Source organism: Maylandia zebra, linkage group LG17 (assembly GCF_041146795.1).
Source record: "Maylandia zebra isolate NMK-2024a linkage group LG17, Mzebra_GT3a, whole genome shotgun sequence".
NCBI classification, from domain to species: domain Eukaryota; kingdom Metazoa; phylum Chordata; class Actinopteri; order Cichliformes; family Cichlidae; genus Maylandia; species Maylandia zebra.
Genome location: NC_135183.1, coordinates 7,893,444 through 7,910,908, shown reverse-complemented (window position 1 = coordinate 7,910,908; position 17,465 = coordinate 7,893,444). Strand labels below are relative to the sequence as shown.

General features: G+C 42.2%; 1 protein-coding gene and 1 long non-coding RNA gene across 2 annotated transcripts in view; one reads left to right on the top strand and one right to left on the bottom strand.

Annotated features, from left to right (window-relative positions):
* Nucleotides 1-438: 438 nt before the first annotated feature.
* LOC101470345 (glypican-1) overlaps nt 439-17,465 on the top strand; it is a 48,284-nt gene continuing 31,257 nt past the window's right edge. Inside the window, exon 1 of the mRNA XM_024805631.2 lies at nt 439-1,216. Coding sequence (XP_024661399.1) covers nt 1,066-1,216 — 151 coding nt within the window. The 5' untranslated portion in view covers nt 439-1,065. The remainder of the gene's footprint in view (nt 1,217-17,465) is intronic.
* LOC143413184 (uncharacterized) lies at nt 2,785-14,265 on the bottom strand. The gene is made up of 3 exons (XR_013093804.1): nt 14,203-14,265; nt 12,929-12,981; nt 2,785-3,092 (listed from the first exon to the last, which is right to left on the bottom strand). It is a non-coding gene; the product is annotated as an uncharacterized LOC143413184 (long non-coding RNA).

The window sequence follows — 17,465 nt, the reverse complement described above, 5'->3', positions numbered from 1 at the left end:
AGTCTCCGTTAACTTTATAGTTTCTCTTTTCAGGCCATTCCCTATAAACCTTACAGATGGCTGTGCAGGAAAATCCCAACAGATCAGCAGTTTGGTGCTACATTCAAAGTCACTTCAGTCAGATTTCTTCCCCATTCGTATTCTGGGTTTGAACTTCAGCAACTCAGCTTGAGCATCTCTGCGCGTCTAAACGCACTGATCAGATATTCACACGAGGGATCAGTTGAACACGGGTAACTAATAAAGTGGCCAGCGAGTGTGTGCTGTTGGAAGACGTTTTCTGTGCTATATTTTTTTTGTAAAGACCTGCAGGTGGCACTGTTTTGCACACGGCTAGTGCAGCACAAAACCCAACACAAAGAGAGGGAACGAGAGAGAGAGAAAGAGAGAGCATCAGCACGGACTGCTGCACACTCCCGTCCCACCAACACACATTTCATTGTCCCAAAGCTTGGAAAAGGGACCGGGCATGTCTCCTCTTGTCTAAAGCCGCATTCAGAGCAACATTTTTGATTTTTGATTTTGATCTTTGTTGCACTTTTTCCATAATCATGAAGCTGCACAGTCAGACCGCGGAGCTTCACGGGCTTTGACACCTGCCCTCCTTGCTCGCTCACTCTGTCGCACCCCCCTCCTCTATCTCTCTCTCTTTTGTCTCTAGCATCTCTGCAGCTCACAACCAGCAGCACCGAGCAGAGGGAGGAGGTGGAGGAGGAGCAGCACGGTGTATCTGACACCTACAGTCCCACGCGTCGCAGCCCCTCGTCTCTCGCACAAACATCCCGGACTGGCTGCCACGGGCGCCTCCTCCTCTCCCGTGGCTGTGTGTGTGAGAGTGAGTGAGTGTGTATGTGTGTGTTTTAGTTAAGAGGAGTGGAGTTTGAACGGGACACGTTGCTTTTGTTTGTTCGCAGACCCCCCCCCGCCTCCCCCCAAACTCTGAAGAATAATAACCAACATAATATTAAAAAAGAGAAAAGGCAACTAAACACTGTGGATAAGAGTCTAATCCAAAAACTGTCGGGGATTTTCTGCGTGTGAGGAAAAAGGACTACACCTCCAAAGATGCGTCTGCCGGTGCTTCTCTGTGTGCTGGTGAGTCTGTGTGCCGCACCGGGCCCGGTGGCCGGGGCGGATAGAAGCTGCTCCGACCTGCGGCAGTTCTACACCGGGAAAGGGTTCACTTCGGAAAGGGTTCCTCAGACTGAGATCTCCGGTGAGTTTTTTGTTTGTTTGTTTTTTGTAGTTGTTTTTTAAATTCATTAATTGTTTTGGTGGTAACAAAGAGGACAACACTTAACGCCCTCCACAGGAACGATAAAGTCAAGTTTTTGTATCATAATTTTTTTTTAAATTTCAGATCGCTCCAACTATTACAGCATGTTGTGACATAATTCTTAAATGACCCCCCCCCTCTCGTGCCTTGCCTTATTTTGTGGGATTCTTGAGCGGCTGTTCAGGATGCCATTCTGTTGCATTATACATAGTCTGTGCTAGATCATTTTTATTCATAAACATTGAGTGCTTTATTGTGGTTTGCGTGAATGGGAATTCCATCTATGTTAATAAATCAGCTTAAGGTTTCTTTTTCTTTTTAAAAAAAGAAATGTTCCCAAAGGGCAGCTTTGCTGAGGGTTTATTATTATGCTGCATCCCAGTTCGTGTGCCTCATTGTGCGTCTGTTCAGCCTCTCTGTGCACTCTTATACACCCCCCTCATTCAGCATCTCAGTGTTTCCCAGTCTACAGTCCTTCAGGGTATGCTCATTGTCTGCTGAGGGCAGAAATGCAGGTGGGTGTGAGCCATGTGTCTTGTGGAGCCATTCCAATCTATTCATTGTTTTTATATATTTGTGTTTGCTGGTGTTTGTGCTCCAGGTGTGAAGAACTGTTAATATAACCTAGAGGGGGCAGATGCAGACTTGTGTCCCGGGGCATTTTTCATTGTCCACCTTGCTGTGGATGGACTGCAGGTGTAGTGTGTGTGCGTGTGTGTGTGTGTGTGTGTGTGTGTGTGTGTGTGTGTGTGTGTGTGTGTGTGTGTGTGAGACCCAGTAGATGCTGGAATTTGCATAAACTAATAATTTAGGCTCGCCTGGGGCAATATCCAATCACAGCTCTAGCTACAGCTCAGCGATCGCACAACATAAGCTGCCGATGAGCTGAATAAAAGAAGACGTGGTTTACACTCATTTTACTTCTTTTGTTTCATTCCTGTACTCTCATCGTGTCAGTCAGTCATCCAACTAGTCAGGCAATCATGCATTTAGTCAATCAGTGAATTACCCAGGCAGTGAAAGTAATCAGTTAGCCTGATCTCTCGTCTGTCAGTCAGACAGCACACATCAAAGTCTCTCTATCTTGTCTCTTTGGCTGCTGCAAACCATAAATGCAGATTAAAAGTGTCTTGGCCTTGGGGAAAGTGAAATTGAGCTCTTGTCCCCTTTAAGGCAATCATCTGTCGGCCTCTGTCTCCTCCCTTATTTCACCTAAAGATGGACAGACAGCAGCGAGCGTGCAGAGGAGATGAAAGCGAGGGGAGAGCAAGGTGTGTTTGTGTGCTCAGCGTCTGCGATCTGAAGGTCATTTTGTGTTGTGTCAGTGGAAATGCACACTTATGGGCGGCTGAGTTATTAATATTGGATGTGTGTGTGTGTGTGTGTGTGTGAATCAGACAGAAACCAGAAAATAGATAACAGTGAGGCAAAGAATGTGAAAATAGAGAGAAAAGGAAAGAAGGGGGAGAAAAACCCACAACCAGAGACAGTGAGTGAGTCACTCAAGGTCTGTCTGTGTTTAGTGGAAGACTGTGAAAGAGACTCGACACGACATTTTCCCTCCTCTTCCATTAAAAGCTCATCTTTTATTGACAGATGAAGAACACAATGCTTCAGTCTCTTGGACCTTGAGCTGCTCTAGTTATTTGCGCAAGAGTTCTGCCTCCCCAGAACTCATTAAAACTGACGACCAGTTGGGCACAGAGATGTGGGAAGATTTCCCCACAACAGGGGCTTTTCAGTCCTTCTCATTTCAGGGACCTTAGGTGGGTCAATTTAGATTATCTGGCCCTCCGCACTCTGGAGGATGTCCAACCTGAGAACAAAACATTAATACAGTCTATTGGAAAAACACAGTAGATACAACACAACAAATTCATTTTGTTTACTTCCATACCTCTTCTGCACACTAGGAATGTTAAATGTTTGATACAATATATTGTCTCTTTGTTTCATTGTTTGCACTCTGGATTGGTTTTCAAGCATGCATTACAGTAATGCAGACAAACCCTCGCCATACAGGTCATAATGAAGTTATACAAAAAAAAGTCCTCCAGGAAAACCGACAACGTGATCGTCATAAGCAATATTTGGTCATTTAGCACACTGAGCCTTACTTGCCTTCCTAATGTATTTATTATCTCTCAGGGCAGTAAACAAGCTAAATATCTAAGCCCTGTGGCCTTCCTGCGCATGCAGCAGACTCGCATCTGGATGAACAAACACTTTCCTAATGATATGGGACAAGACCCAGCTGTTGCTAATCATAAGCAGTTCACAGTTAGCGTTATCTGCAGAGCATAACAATGTTTGGGAAGTGTAATTCAGCTAGAAGACTTCCCTGGGTGACAAATCAGTATATTAGTACATAGATTCAGCAAATAAAATGGAGTTTTGTGCCCAGAAACGAGTACTAACAGCAGCACCTACCCAACTGAACCAGAAGCATACCTGAATTCAGAGAATATCAGCATGTTTTAGCCAACATTCATGTTCCCTACAGGATGGGTTTTAATAACACTGGGAAGCCCCAGACTTAGGATTTAGTGCCATCGTCAGGTCAAAAGTGAGAGCAAATGATGTTCCTATCAACTTCACTTTCTGTTACGGTCTAATTAGAAAAGTTTCTTGTTAGTTACGCTAAGATAATGAACATTTTTGAATTCAGTGTTTAGTACATTGGACTCTTTTGCAATGTTGCATACATTTAGTGGCAAATTTGTAAGTAGGGCTTGATGAGGTGACCCTGAAACACCCCTTAATTATGCTGCTATAGGCTCAGATTGCTGGGAGCATAAACTATGTCTTCTGTGCTCCCCTTGTATCACTCCATAAGCATAGTTCATCCTTGTCTGTCTATGCTCTCCTTTTTTCTTCGCTTTCCCCTCCCCCTCAGCTGGTTGTGGTCGATGGCTAATGTCACTCAGGTTAGTTCTCTTCCTGTGAAAATATGTTGTTTAAATATGTACAAAAACAGTCACCTCAAGGCATAAGGTAAAGACTCTATTAATATTAGAGCGAAAAACCCTACAAATCACTCGCCACAATCAAGGTAATCGCAACAATAGACAGATGGATGGATCGATGTGTAGATGAAAGTTTTGTTTGCTTTTTCTCCCCATAATCTCGTTCACATGGATTTTCACAGGTGAATAACACCAACCTGCGATTGAATGACGCGTATTTAGCTGCTTCATCTATTTCTCCAAACCAGCACAAACGTAAATGGCAAGAAGTCCAATTTTCACAATGAATGCAAAGAAAAAAGCCAAAATGTCAGCCCTGAATGGAAGGATTTAAATTGTGCAATTTATTTGTTCAACCTTGATGTAACCAGGAAGTCCCATTGAGAACCAGTCTCTTTCACAGGGCAGCCATGCAAAGTGAAAACAATGAGTGAAATGAATGAAAAATTGTAGTGGCTTGTAGCTTTTTCTAGATCTCTAGGTTTGTATTTAAAATCTAGAAAACATTCAGAAAATAATCATGTTTTTTCCAGGATTAAACATGTGAGAAAATCATAGTTCCAGAGTAAAATCTGTGTAACACGAGGAACAGATGCTTTACATTTTTACCCTGAATTTAAAAAAAGAAAACCCAAAATGACTCGTAGACTCTGCTGACATCCATTGTCCTTTAGGTTTTACACCATATGAATGGAAGTCGTCTTTCCTGATGTCTGCCTGTCTGTGTTTTTGCCTGCAAGCGTTTTTTTCTCTTCTTGTTATACAATGTATCCTTCACCTGGTCAATAGTTAAAGGCCAGCTCATCCTATAGCCTGTGTGTGTATCTGTCTATGTGTGTGTGTTTAAAAGTCAGTGAAAACCAACACCTTCTTCAAGGAAGACACCAAGTTTCATTCACAAATGCTTTGTCTGCGCAGAGCAGCACACACCCATGTGATCAAGTGACACACAGAAACAGATACAGCGTATATAACCTGCGCAATTCACAGGTATTGAGTTTTGATGCGTTTGTGTCGGTGTGCGTGGGTTTGTGTGGCCTACATTTTGAGTATTTGTTACATTATTTGAATGTTTGAAAGACAATATGGGAGGAGCTGAAAAGTTATGTGTTGGTACTCTGTGCAAAATGCTAATAAAATGTAGTGCAAGGACTGAAGCTAGCAAACATATTTCAAAACTTTTTTGTGTGTGAAAATGAAAACAAAATGTTTTCAATTATTTTGTTTTATTTAAGTAAAACTGGACATTTTACATGGCGTCTCAACTTTTTTTGGACACCTCAGAAGTCAGATGAGTGCAGTGCCAGGCTTTAGTTTCTTTATTTTAAATCCAGCTTTCGTCACTATTTGTTTAAAATGTAATTATTTCTCATCCTTTCCATTGGAGCTGGCGGCACTAATTCTCTGCTTGGTTGCATTGATACCGTCGCTAAAGAATATGAGCTTAATTCATGAACCCAATTAGAGAAATTATGCAGTCTCATACTGAAGCTTGTCTATATTATTTAGCTGACTGGTCTTTCCACCAGGAAAAATATCAGTGTGCATCAGTGTTGTCACGATACTGGAATTCCCAGGAAAATAGCCGATGTTCAATTTCAGTTTCAAGACTACAGGATAAAGATAAAAAAGAACAAAAGAAAAGCAAAAAATCGACAGAAAAAATAACAACAGTATTTTTAATTGCTAATTGCTAACAGCTCAAAGGCATTAAGATGTACACAGGCCAGATTAACATTCATGATAGCTGTATATACTTCGGGGGGGGGGGGTTAGGAAAGGAAGCTTTATTGACCTCTAGTAGTGCTCATAAAGTGTTGTAACATCATGCTAACATCATGCTAACCTCATGCTAACATGACTGAGCGTCAGTCACCGTTCATGTCTGCAGCTGTTGGTGAGGGGAGGAGGCGAACACGTGACTGTTGCAAATAATAACTGCCCAGTAATTTTTTTGTATTTTTAGAAAAAAAAAATAGATTATTATCTGAGAATTGATTTTTTTGACAACCCTACAGTGTGTACAATACTAGCAATTTTACAGCCGTTAGTTTTTAGATTTCAAGTTCTAGTTTAGTTTTTGCTTTTGTTTTCTTGCCTGATTGTCAACATGTCTATGCGAGTGATGCAGCAACTCACCGCTAATCATTTGCTAATGTCATTTATATAAGTAAGTGTAATCACAAGGTACTAAATGACATCGATGTTTTTAATCTTCTCTGACATTTGATTAGATTACAGATTAATTTATTCACAGAGAACATTGTTGATCGATTAGTTGATGATGGAAAATGATCAGGTGCTGTATCCCTGCCATCATATAAAGAATACTTAAAGACAAACTGTGTACAGCAACACAGCCTAATAAATAAAATCAGGGATCTTTCACTTGTTAGGTGAAGGTGTAGACTACTACCATGTGCAGCCACTGCAGTATTAAAGTATGCAAACTATACAATATTACAGTATTACAAAGGATTTGGCTTAAGGTGTTTCGTCAGTTTTGCATAAAGTACTACAATATGCAAAACTGCTACTCTTCCCCATTCTAACCATTATGGCTGGTTAAATATATTGATATATTATGGCTTTCCCATTCTTCCTACCTATAAATGCTTTTTCTATATATTTTATAGTTTACATTAACTGTGATAATAGTGCGGTGCCACAAAGTTAGAGAAAACTGCATTGGAAATGTAAGCAGGTGTGAATCTTATGTATTTTTTCTGCTCGCAGCATCTGTGAAACCGCTGTGTGTACGAGCGTTTACGAATGTGCTTGAGGAAGGAAATTGATACTGTCTGTCATCTGTCACACATCACATGCTCACTCAGGCGTTCACAGCATACTTCACCATGTGGAACACCAAATACGCAGCGCACACATACATGCACTCGCACAAACCTGCACCAAAGCTCTGAGTGCTTCTCTCTAACTTCTCTCTGCCTCCTTAGCCTCTCTCCTGGTGTCTGTCGTTTTCCCGGTGCCATGTTTTTGTAGACAGCTTTAGATGTATGAGTGCAGGGGTTGTGCACTTGTGTGTGTGTGTGTGAGGGAAAGAGAGGACTTTGGTTGGCTGTTAAAAGCAGAGCTGTGAATCTTTCATGATGTCTGATGCAGTGACATGAGAGAGAGAGAGAGAGAGAGGTGAGGAGCAACAGAAGAGGGTGAAAGCAGACGAGGAGGACGATGAGCAAAGGAGGGAGGCTCGTACTTGGTTCCCCTTCCTGTTATCCTCCCTTCACAAAAAATGAAATGTTGTCACAATTGGTTTGATGCAGATGCAGTCTCCTGTGCTCCATATTTGATCCTTCTGTGGTGCCCTGATATTTAATGCTTTTAAAATAGGCCTACACTGTTTGGTGGATGAGTAAGCACCTCTACAGGAAAAGCGTTAGCTTGTTAACCCCCCCCCCCGTCTCCCTCCCTCTCCCAGATTTTCCCTTAGTAAGAGTAATATTCTCAATATAAGGAGGCAGTGCCAGGAGCAAAAGTTGAAGTGTTCATCAGCTGACGTACATTGCTGCTATCATTAGTTTGATGCTAACTGGATTACTACTGTAGCAACTGAGCGGTGCCTCCGAGCACATCATTACTTAAAAGGTTACTATAGTTTGTTGGTTTTATATTTAAAAAATACGAAGTAAGTCACTGAAAACTTGAGCAAGTGCCGTGTTCACTTGTGTGTTGATATTTGCTTGGATGTTATTAGGGTTAAACACGCAGTGTGCTGTGGATGAGATGAGAGGCTCGCCCTTCTCAAGGTGCCGTCAGGAGTTTTTTGGTTCTGCTGGCTTCATCCAGCAGCAACCTTCAGCTCACGCTGTGGCTGTTTGCATCCAAGTGTGAAGGAGCTGGAATGAGAATTAGCACCAAGGCTGAGGCCATGGTTCTCAGTTGAAATGGAGGAATGTCCACTCTGGGTTGGTGATGAGCTGTTGCCTCAAGTGGAAGAGTTCAGGTACCCCTGGGACTGGTTCATAAGTGAGGGAACCAGGGAGTGAGAATTTGACAGATTGATTGGTGCAGCATCTGCAGTAAAGTAGATGCTGTAATGGCCTGTTGTGGTAAAGAGAGAGTGCTGAGCTTGAAAACAAAGCTATCCATTTACCAGTCAGTCCGTGTCCTCACCCTCATCTGTGGCCACAAGTGGCCGGTGACCAAAAGACTGAGATCAAAGTATTTGAGTATTTGAGGGAGTACAGCGAGCTTATGACACTGCTTTCCTTGGTGAAGTGCTTTGGGCATGTCCGACTGGGAGGAGGCACTGGTGTACAACCAGGTCACACTGGAGACATTATGTCTCTTGGCTGGTTCAGATACATGCACAAGGTGATTCCATTAGTTTCAGTTTGTGTCAATTCAGTTCTTCTATTATGTTTGCTGTTCCTTAGAACTAGATAGTCCCTCTCCTCTCTGTAGCTATGGCACCGCATCCATACACGCTTTATTAATGACACTTTCAGACAGTTATTAAACAGTAGCTTATAAACTATGACTCAACTCTCAGAAGTGAAGTTATTTACTGCTCTCTTGTTTTGGAGAAGCTTATGGATGGTCCGTTCTGCTTTCTGATGTAATAAACACAGAAACACAGCTATTTTTAGAGTTGTAGAAATAGCTTTAGTCAAGACTTGTTAACCAGACCTGACACAGACTTGATGCAGTAACATAAAAAAGATTTTTAAGAGCTTTTCTGTAAAAGATGTGAAATTGCAGTGTGTCCAAATGTTTGCCTGGTGCCGTGTATATAATGTGTAAAGACTCAAGAAGATAATTTTTTCTGGTAAACTGCTGAATGCAGTCAGTCATAAAGCTCCACTTCATTTCAGCCCTCTTCTTTGTCCTTCGGCTTCTCCCTTTAGGGGTCGCCACAGTGGATCGTCTGTCTGCATCCCATCCTATCCCTAATATCCACTGCATTCCACTACAATCATCACATATTATAGGAGTGGTGTGTAAAAGGATTTTTTTTTTAAAAAAAACTGTGAAGGAGTGAGAGCATAAACTGTTCTCTACACCTAAAATCAATGGTGGTACAAATCAGGATTGCTTCTCGGTAACCTCTGTGTTTCTCTCCCCCACGCTCCACTTTACACCTCTTCTCCTTCTCCTCCTCCTTCTCTCTGCCCTCCCTTGAACAGTTACTTCTCCCCTCCTTATCAGATGCTATTTTTACATTCTCCTCCTCCTCCTCCTCCCAGCCCTGCTCTCATGTTCCCCTCCTCCACTTGAGGAGTTGAGCATCCATCTGTTTTCGAAATGAAATGATGACTTGTTTGTCGGATGTGGTGTCTGCTCAGCTGCTTTATGAGTCAAGGCTGTTTACGCATATGCTCCATATATACACATATATGTCTGTGGACAGGATGGTGATTTACAGCAGTTGGCTCGTGTGGATAACAGGCATCTTCGGTACATAAGGGGATGTTATACTGATGCTTATTCATCTTGTTGTTGAGAGCGATAACTAATCAAAGATCATCTATTAGTTCCTTTTAAATTCTAAAAATGTCAGTCGGACAAATCAAGCAATTTGAAAAGAATTTGAATTTTTCTTCAGCACAGAAAACAATTTTATTATCAATTTTTCTTTTTCATTAAAGCCAACTGTAGTTTTTTTATGTTCACTGCCTGAATTTAAATGAAGGAAACTGATTATTTCTAAAAAGAAAAAGAATATAAAAACAACACAGACAAATAAAATAACTTCAGTGCATTCCCAGGCCTCCACAGTACACTCGATCAAACCATTTTTTAAACTTCTCATGACAGCGAATAAAGACGGCAGGAGTGGAAGCAATCTGCCGACTTGGCGTGCACACTCGGCATTTCGGCACGCACTTCTGCATATTAAGCATCACACACTGTGATTTCAGGGAAGGACGCGAGTACAGTCCCCTCAGCAGGTTACGTTTAGACAGACACATCAGGGAGTGTATGCTGAGGCATTACAGCGCTCTGCTTTCTGTTCCGCTAAACGCTGAAAGTCCGGCTCACCGGTGCAGAGCTGCTGCCACTGGGAACATCTTATTAATTAGGTTTTACGAGGATTAATTGTTGGAAGTCGAGTATTTCCTGCAGAGCAAGAAGAAAAACTGCCTCGTTTTCAAACGGAGCTTCAACTAGAGAGTTGAACTTCCTGTCAGTGTATGTTGGTGCTCATATTGCAGGGTCAGTGCTGTGTTATCTTGATGATAAAATGTAATTAGTTACAGTAACAGTACTGTTTTTTAATTATGTTTTGAATCCAAGTGACTAATACATTATTCCATTTCTGGCCACAGGAAAATCTGTTTCAATCATGCTAAAGTCACACTAGTGAAAACAGTAAATGAGACAGCTGCATGACCAAAATTATTGTAACCGAGTGACGTGAACTGCATTAGTGAGTTTGGTGCACCGAGACAATAATAAAATGTAGTGAAAATGCTATGATGTTGCGATTGATTGGAGTCAAGTTGGCAATTATATGCAATCCTTTTGCGATAATATGCCGATTAAATGCAACAAATCATTAAAAAAAAAACCCTGCTGCACCTGTTAATGTCTAAATACACAGCATTTAAAGTCCAGCCAGAACGTCATAGAAGAGAAATTCAGATATTACTCCACAAATAGTGAAATAATTAGTGCAAATTTCTGCTCAGCAAGCTTTACTTTATATAGCAGTGTAATAGGCGAGTTTGCAAAGAGATGTGTTGCATCCGTGCAGCCTGACTCAGATAGATTGCAATGTAATCTGGTAATCTTTCTGCATTTATAAAGTAACTGAAAGTTATTTGGGAAGCTTCTCCAATCTGGCTGAGAGTCACGGCAGTCATTTCAAAACCAGACTGCCGATGTTTACAGACAGGTTGCCTCCCACCAGGCCACTTGTGCAACTGCAAGCATTTGCCAGACATTCACCAGGCAACTGTTGCTAGCAGGTTGCCATATATCTACAACTACAGCTACAACTGTGACTGAGCTATTAGTGAATGCGAAAAGAGAAATGGTCAAATTAATCTCAAATAAACCTTTGAACAAAAGTATATATCTGAAATGTTTCATCCAGAAATACTCTTACCTGGATAACAATTCTTAAAATTGCATCTATTATTTGATTCTTGTTGCAAAAATACAGAATCTATGAGGACACAAAATCAGCTCTTGTCAGGCTGTGGGCACAGGAGGGAGTGCAGTATGACTGAAATCCTCAGTTCGTCATGAAGTTCGTCATTTTATTCTAGTTAATTTACTGTATTAAAAACAGTAAAATGTGTTAATGTATGCATGAGGTGTGAAGCTATGATAGATCATCATTGTACACACAAACCGGGACATTAACACATCACCATAACCTTTTATATGTGCGTTAGAGGCACACATGACAGTCTGCAGTCTTCTCCCAAGTGATAGATGCTGCTGCTGACAAAATACAAAAGCGATTTTTGGAAGCTGTTAATCAAACACAGGTTTCTGCAGTCAGCTTCCTCTTTCAACACCGCCTACTCTGCTCGCCAGCAGTAATGACATCACTGTTGGCTGCGTGCAGGAGTCTGAGTCTGAGCCTGATGAAGATCAAGACCTGTGACCTCAGATTACCGTGTCTTTGATAAAGCATGTCCAAAAAAATAAAGTTAACAAAACTACAACAAAGAAAAGAGGCCAAGAAAGAACAGCTATATCATACTTAAAAATGACAACATGGTACATAACATGCTACTCAAAATAATTAGCATTTGTCTCTTTAAACCTGTGACTATGCAGTTACTGAAGTGACAAATCTGTCACAGGGGAAGACTTTACTGACTCCCTGTGGGGTTTTATCAGTTTAGTAGCTTGAATAGAGGATGTCTTTGTTGACCACACGGTGTCCTAACAGAGAGGTCACAGCCACGTACGCACACCAGCCATGCTGATAGGATCACTGGTGCAGAGTATTATCAGAGGCGGATCTGACTGAGTGCGACAGGGTATCCATGGGAGGTTTATCCGTCACGGATCCAGAAGGCAAAACTGACAGACTGGTACCCGTTTCCAACAGCAACTAAGGACGTGATCATTTTTTGATAACGTTACTGGAGTAAAAAACAATGATTGATTTTAAGGCAGACGAGTGCATTTCAAAGGTCAAAATCAATGAGAGTTACGGTACGGCATTCACGCCAGAAACCAGCGGTTCGTGGAAAGAGCAAGTTGGCGGTTTGTTGAAAGTTACCACACACATACACTCACACAATGAAAACAGCTTGTCAGCCCCCAGAGATAAAATGGTGCGGTTGGTTAATAAAGAATGTGAAATCTAAAATATCCATCGCTGTGTATATTAGTGGGTTTCTTCCTGGTGTTTCTACATGAGGCATAAACATAGGCCTATAATTAGACTTGTTGCTGTGAAAATCCCAACCCTGTGCACGCCTGCTGTCTCCCTGCTTCTCTGAGCCTCGCCACGCTCCGAACATCCTCATACTTTTTTATCATTTTAACCTCCCGAGTATCAGCTCGGAGGTTATTTTCCTGTTATTTTTTATTGTTATTTGAAGGCATTTCTGTTTATTACATGCTTGCTGGTGGGAAGGACGGAGACGTTTATTTGATAGAGGTGGCGGACTGCATAAAAGCGGCTCCTCGGCTCATAACATGCGTACGTTATATATTCTGACGATACACAGGGGTGCCCGTATAACATTTTGAAATGTACCTCGTTTTGTGTAGCAGCTCCGGCGCAACACTTTAGAGCCTTGCCCATGGGCACTGTGGGAGACATAATGATGAATTTCTGTGAGTAAACTACTGAGCAGAAGATGTGCTCCCAGTGAAATTTAAACAGATGCTTTGCATTTTTCCAACTTTTCACTTAAACGCTATCAGTGACTGAAAGTGCAAAGAGATTTTTAAATGTTGACTGCATGACGTCTCCTGTTCTGGACTCTGTAGGAAGCATGTTGGAGATATTTTTCTTTCAGAAGTTGTCTTATTTAAGAAAAGGAACAACACATTTTGATAAATGGGCTGGTTGTTACATAGTGCTTTTCTACTCAGTACACTTTGTTAACCTAATATTCACACACTCAGCTTCCATGAGGGGTGACTAAGGGTTCAGTATCTTGTCCAAGGGATACTTGGACATTGCAGGTTGGAGGAGCCAGGGATCAAACCACCGACCTTCTGATCAGCAGATGAATCACTCAACATCCTGAGTCATAAGTTTTGTAGGTTGAAACAGACAACTATAACCTGCACGGTTAATGAACACAACAGTCCAATCGCACTCTTGTGGTCCTGAACAGGTGTCTCTGTGATTCAGAGCAGCTATCAATCATGATGACTGGCAGACTTTTCATAGCAAGAAGCTAATGAAAACAAACTGAACAAACATCAGTGTGATAAGGAGCCCTTAATAAGTCAGAGACCATATTGAGGGGAGCAGTTTATTTGACACGCTACCCGTCACGCTAACCCCCAACCCCATGCTCACCGGATGAACTATTCGAAATGGTGCATATTTAACAGGAGCTTGTTGACGACACTGATTGCAGATGGGGTTTATTGCTTTATTTGAACATCTGACTCCTGTGATGTGAAAGTGCAAAACCGATCGGGGGGTCGTCACGCTCAGTCAGCTTCTCCCTCATTTCGAGGCATGACCTGGAAACGACCGACCTAATGTTGGCCCAACCGCAGGGATTTGATGTTCCCTGCTGAGAAATGACAGTGACGCTGGAATCAGCCTCTATTGTGCCCTTATTAACCAGCTTCCACACTTGCGCGCATGCAAACATGCACAATAATATATTGCCACCTCTTTCACTACCATCATCACCGCTGCCGCCGCCAACGCCATGCTGTTGGATTAGGGGCTGATGCCTAATCTCCTGCTAATCCTGGCCTGTTAATCTGTGTGTTAGCAGTTCTTAGCTCACAGCATGATTTCTGAAGCGCTGACCACTGAGGGAATAACACACACATACTTACTGAGTCATTGCATATTTGTTTCTGGATTTTTCTGAATCTTGCCCTTCTCGACGTCTTTACATTACAGCTCGAGATACCTAAGTATCCTTTTGGTTTGTTTCAGTGAAACAGAGCTCCAGTTGTTAACACCCCCCCCCCCCCCCCCCCCCCCCCCCCCCCTTCGAGTTGCTGCAGTAGCTGAAGTGATCTTTGCCTCCCCAGAGTTATCCTCATACTTGCACAAATGTGCACACTCACATGGAAAGATGCTGACTCTGTGCATCGTGGCACACACCATTTGGCACGTGCTGGGATTTTTTCACAGACTGGGTGAAGGGGAGAAAAGTGGTAGTTAGCTTAAGAGCCTTTAACTACTCCAAGAAATGACATAGAATTATGGCATTATGCAGCAGTGCTGGTGCCATGTGAACACACACATTGACACACACACATGCTGAGCAGCAGCACACTGAGCTGGACTATGGGTGGTGGGATATTTTAAGTTCACTAGCTGTACAAAATAAGAAAAGGCTCCCAAACTAGAGTTGGCCTGCACCACCCTCTCTTTTTTTCTGACTCTGTTTAGCTGTTTTTCTTTTGTCTTTTTTTTAAAACCCTCCTTTTCATTTTCATTTAAATTAAAGCACATTGTCAGAGCATATTAGCATTCATCTTTCCCTAAACATGTCTCTCTGTTGAAGATAATAAATATGGAGTTTATTTACCTGTGGCAAATAAAACTTCTTTTTGTATCTTTTTCTTCTTCCTTTCCTTCCTTTTCTTTTTTTTCCTTGTCCTCTTCGTCTTTTGACTGCTTATAGCATAGTAGGCAGAAAAGACGAACAATGACTGTAAGTGCTGACACTTTATGCTAATGTAACTTGCCTGCAGATCTGACATTATTTCATTTTTAGACACCGAATGAAACTGTCCGTCCACCACTTTGATTCAGATTCAAGTAATATCTCCATAGCGATCAGAGGGTAGTCATGAAAATTGATACAGACATTTATGCATCCCCAAGCTTGAATACTAACAGTATATCCTCAACCATGTCTCCATCAAGTTTCCATCAAGTGAGAATTTAGATTTTGGTTTGGCTTGGATTTTAATATTAATTAAAATTGATCGGCTTCAGCAGGACGGTGTATTTACTGCTAATTAGCACTATGTTACATGAAAAACTAAGGTAATCGATTTCACTATGGATTACATAGCATCAAGATGTTAACTCTCCGGTGTTAACAACACTCTCCGGGATCTGATCTTCCAAGATCTTCTTGTCCCTCTCTGAGGACAGAGACCCTGAACGTGGGTCAGAACGTGGTTCTTGTTCTGGTGCTGCAGTGAGTTTTTGCACATCCTTTTTCTCGGTGACTTGTCTCCTTTTACTGAAGAGGTTGCAGATGGAATTGTGGTTGATTAAGTAGCCAAATTCCAGCATTTCCAGTAAACCATTAAAGTATGTTGAAGCACTTCTAATCCTTGTTCAGCTGCTGGAAGTAAACCAGCTGTACACCAAGACCCCAAGGCAGTACAGTGTTAGTGTTGTCTCCTCACTGCAAGAGCATCTGTGTGGAGTTTGCATGTTCTCCCTGTGCCTGCATGGGTTCAAAAGTCCAAAGGCATGCTTGTTAGGTTAATCAATGATACTTTAATTGTAGCTGTGACAATGAGAGTGGTTTTGTGTCTCTCTCCTTGGAATAGACTGGTGACCTGTTCAGGGTGTTCCCCACCTTTCACCCAATGACAGCTTAGATAGACTGTCGCTCCTCGTGACCCGGAATTGGATGAGTTCTTAAAAATTGTACATTTTTCTTCTAAAGTTTCTGTTTTGTATGTAACATTTCAAAAATGGTGACCTATCACTTTGTTCTGTGTTGCTTATTTAATCTCATTCACATTAATTCAGTCTCCTGTCAGTTCGGCCCAGAGACTGATCTGTGACATCTAGAACCATGGCAAAATGTGCATTCCCCGATTGGTTGGCGAATAGTGTAAATGGTGATTGCATCACAACTCTCAAGCAATGTGCACATGATGTCACGTCTTTTATCTACACTGTAGTCACTTGTGGCACGAATGACGGACCCTACCACATACTTGCACTTTCCAGCGCACTTCTTTATTCGCTTGCTGTATACTCCAACACACTCGGCTGCAGCTTTTCAGCCGACAGCTACACACACAACAACAACAACAACCCCCTCAGGTCCCAGCACGTTTAATACAGGGGAGACATCATGAGCCGACGGAGCTCCGGTGTGTCAGCCTCCCCTGCAGCCACACCACGAACCACGCCCTGCCACACCACTGTAAAGCTAGCCATTAGTTTTGAGGCTGTTAAGCCTTGTCCGTTAGCTGTGTTGGTTAGCATCACTGCACTACTGAATAGAATGCTAATGAGAAACTGAACAGCAACAGAGTGTACAACAGGACTTGTATTATACATCACTTCAATTCTTTTGCTGTAAAAATAGTGGTTCCAGTTGCTATTTGGAGCAGATCTTCCAACTGGTTCTCGGCCAGTGTGAAGTATCTTCCCACTCTAATCAATGGTAAACACCATACTGTGTATTGCATCCGCAAGCATCAGGAAAAACAACATCCACCTCTCTTTCACTTTGAACTGGTAATTTTGTAACTAAGTGTCTATCAGTTATGATGTTAAATCACAAAATCACACAGAGAAGCTTTATCAGACTCTTAAAATGAGATTACAGCCACATAATTTACTCTTTTCCTCCTCCCTCTCGGTGTCTGCTTCTGCCTCCGTCGATGGTTTCTCAGTCCTCCCGTTCCTCCTTTCATTTCTATTTTATTGCCTCGCCACTCCTCTACTTCTCTCTCCTCTTCCATCATTACAGCTCGTGGTTCTCTCCTGCTCTGCCCTCCTTTGGCTTTTCACTGGATAGTAAAAAGGTAAAAGCGTACTTTGGGAGGAAGGCCATGTGGGACGTTAAATCACATACAGGTGCCCTTAAATGGTGAAGGGACTGTGACGGAAACACACACATGCACACATGCGTACACACACACACAGATGTACCATCAGCCCCTCATTTAGGTAGCAGTAATTTGGCTCAGTAAGTGACAGGGTTATTGTAAGAGGCTCATTAAGAAAGGGAAGCAGCGAGTAAACGTCTGACTCAAGGGAATAAATTCTAACCACTGTGCCACTTTTACTGCTCAGCAATAAGCTGCTTTGATGTGGTGTGTGATGTCAGGGCTAGGGCAGACTCGGGGCATGTGAGAGTGTGTGTATGTTAAAAATGCTGCTTCTT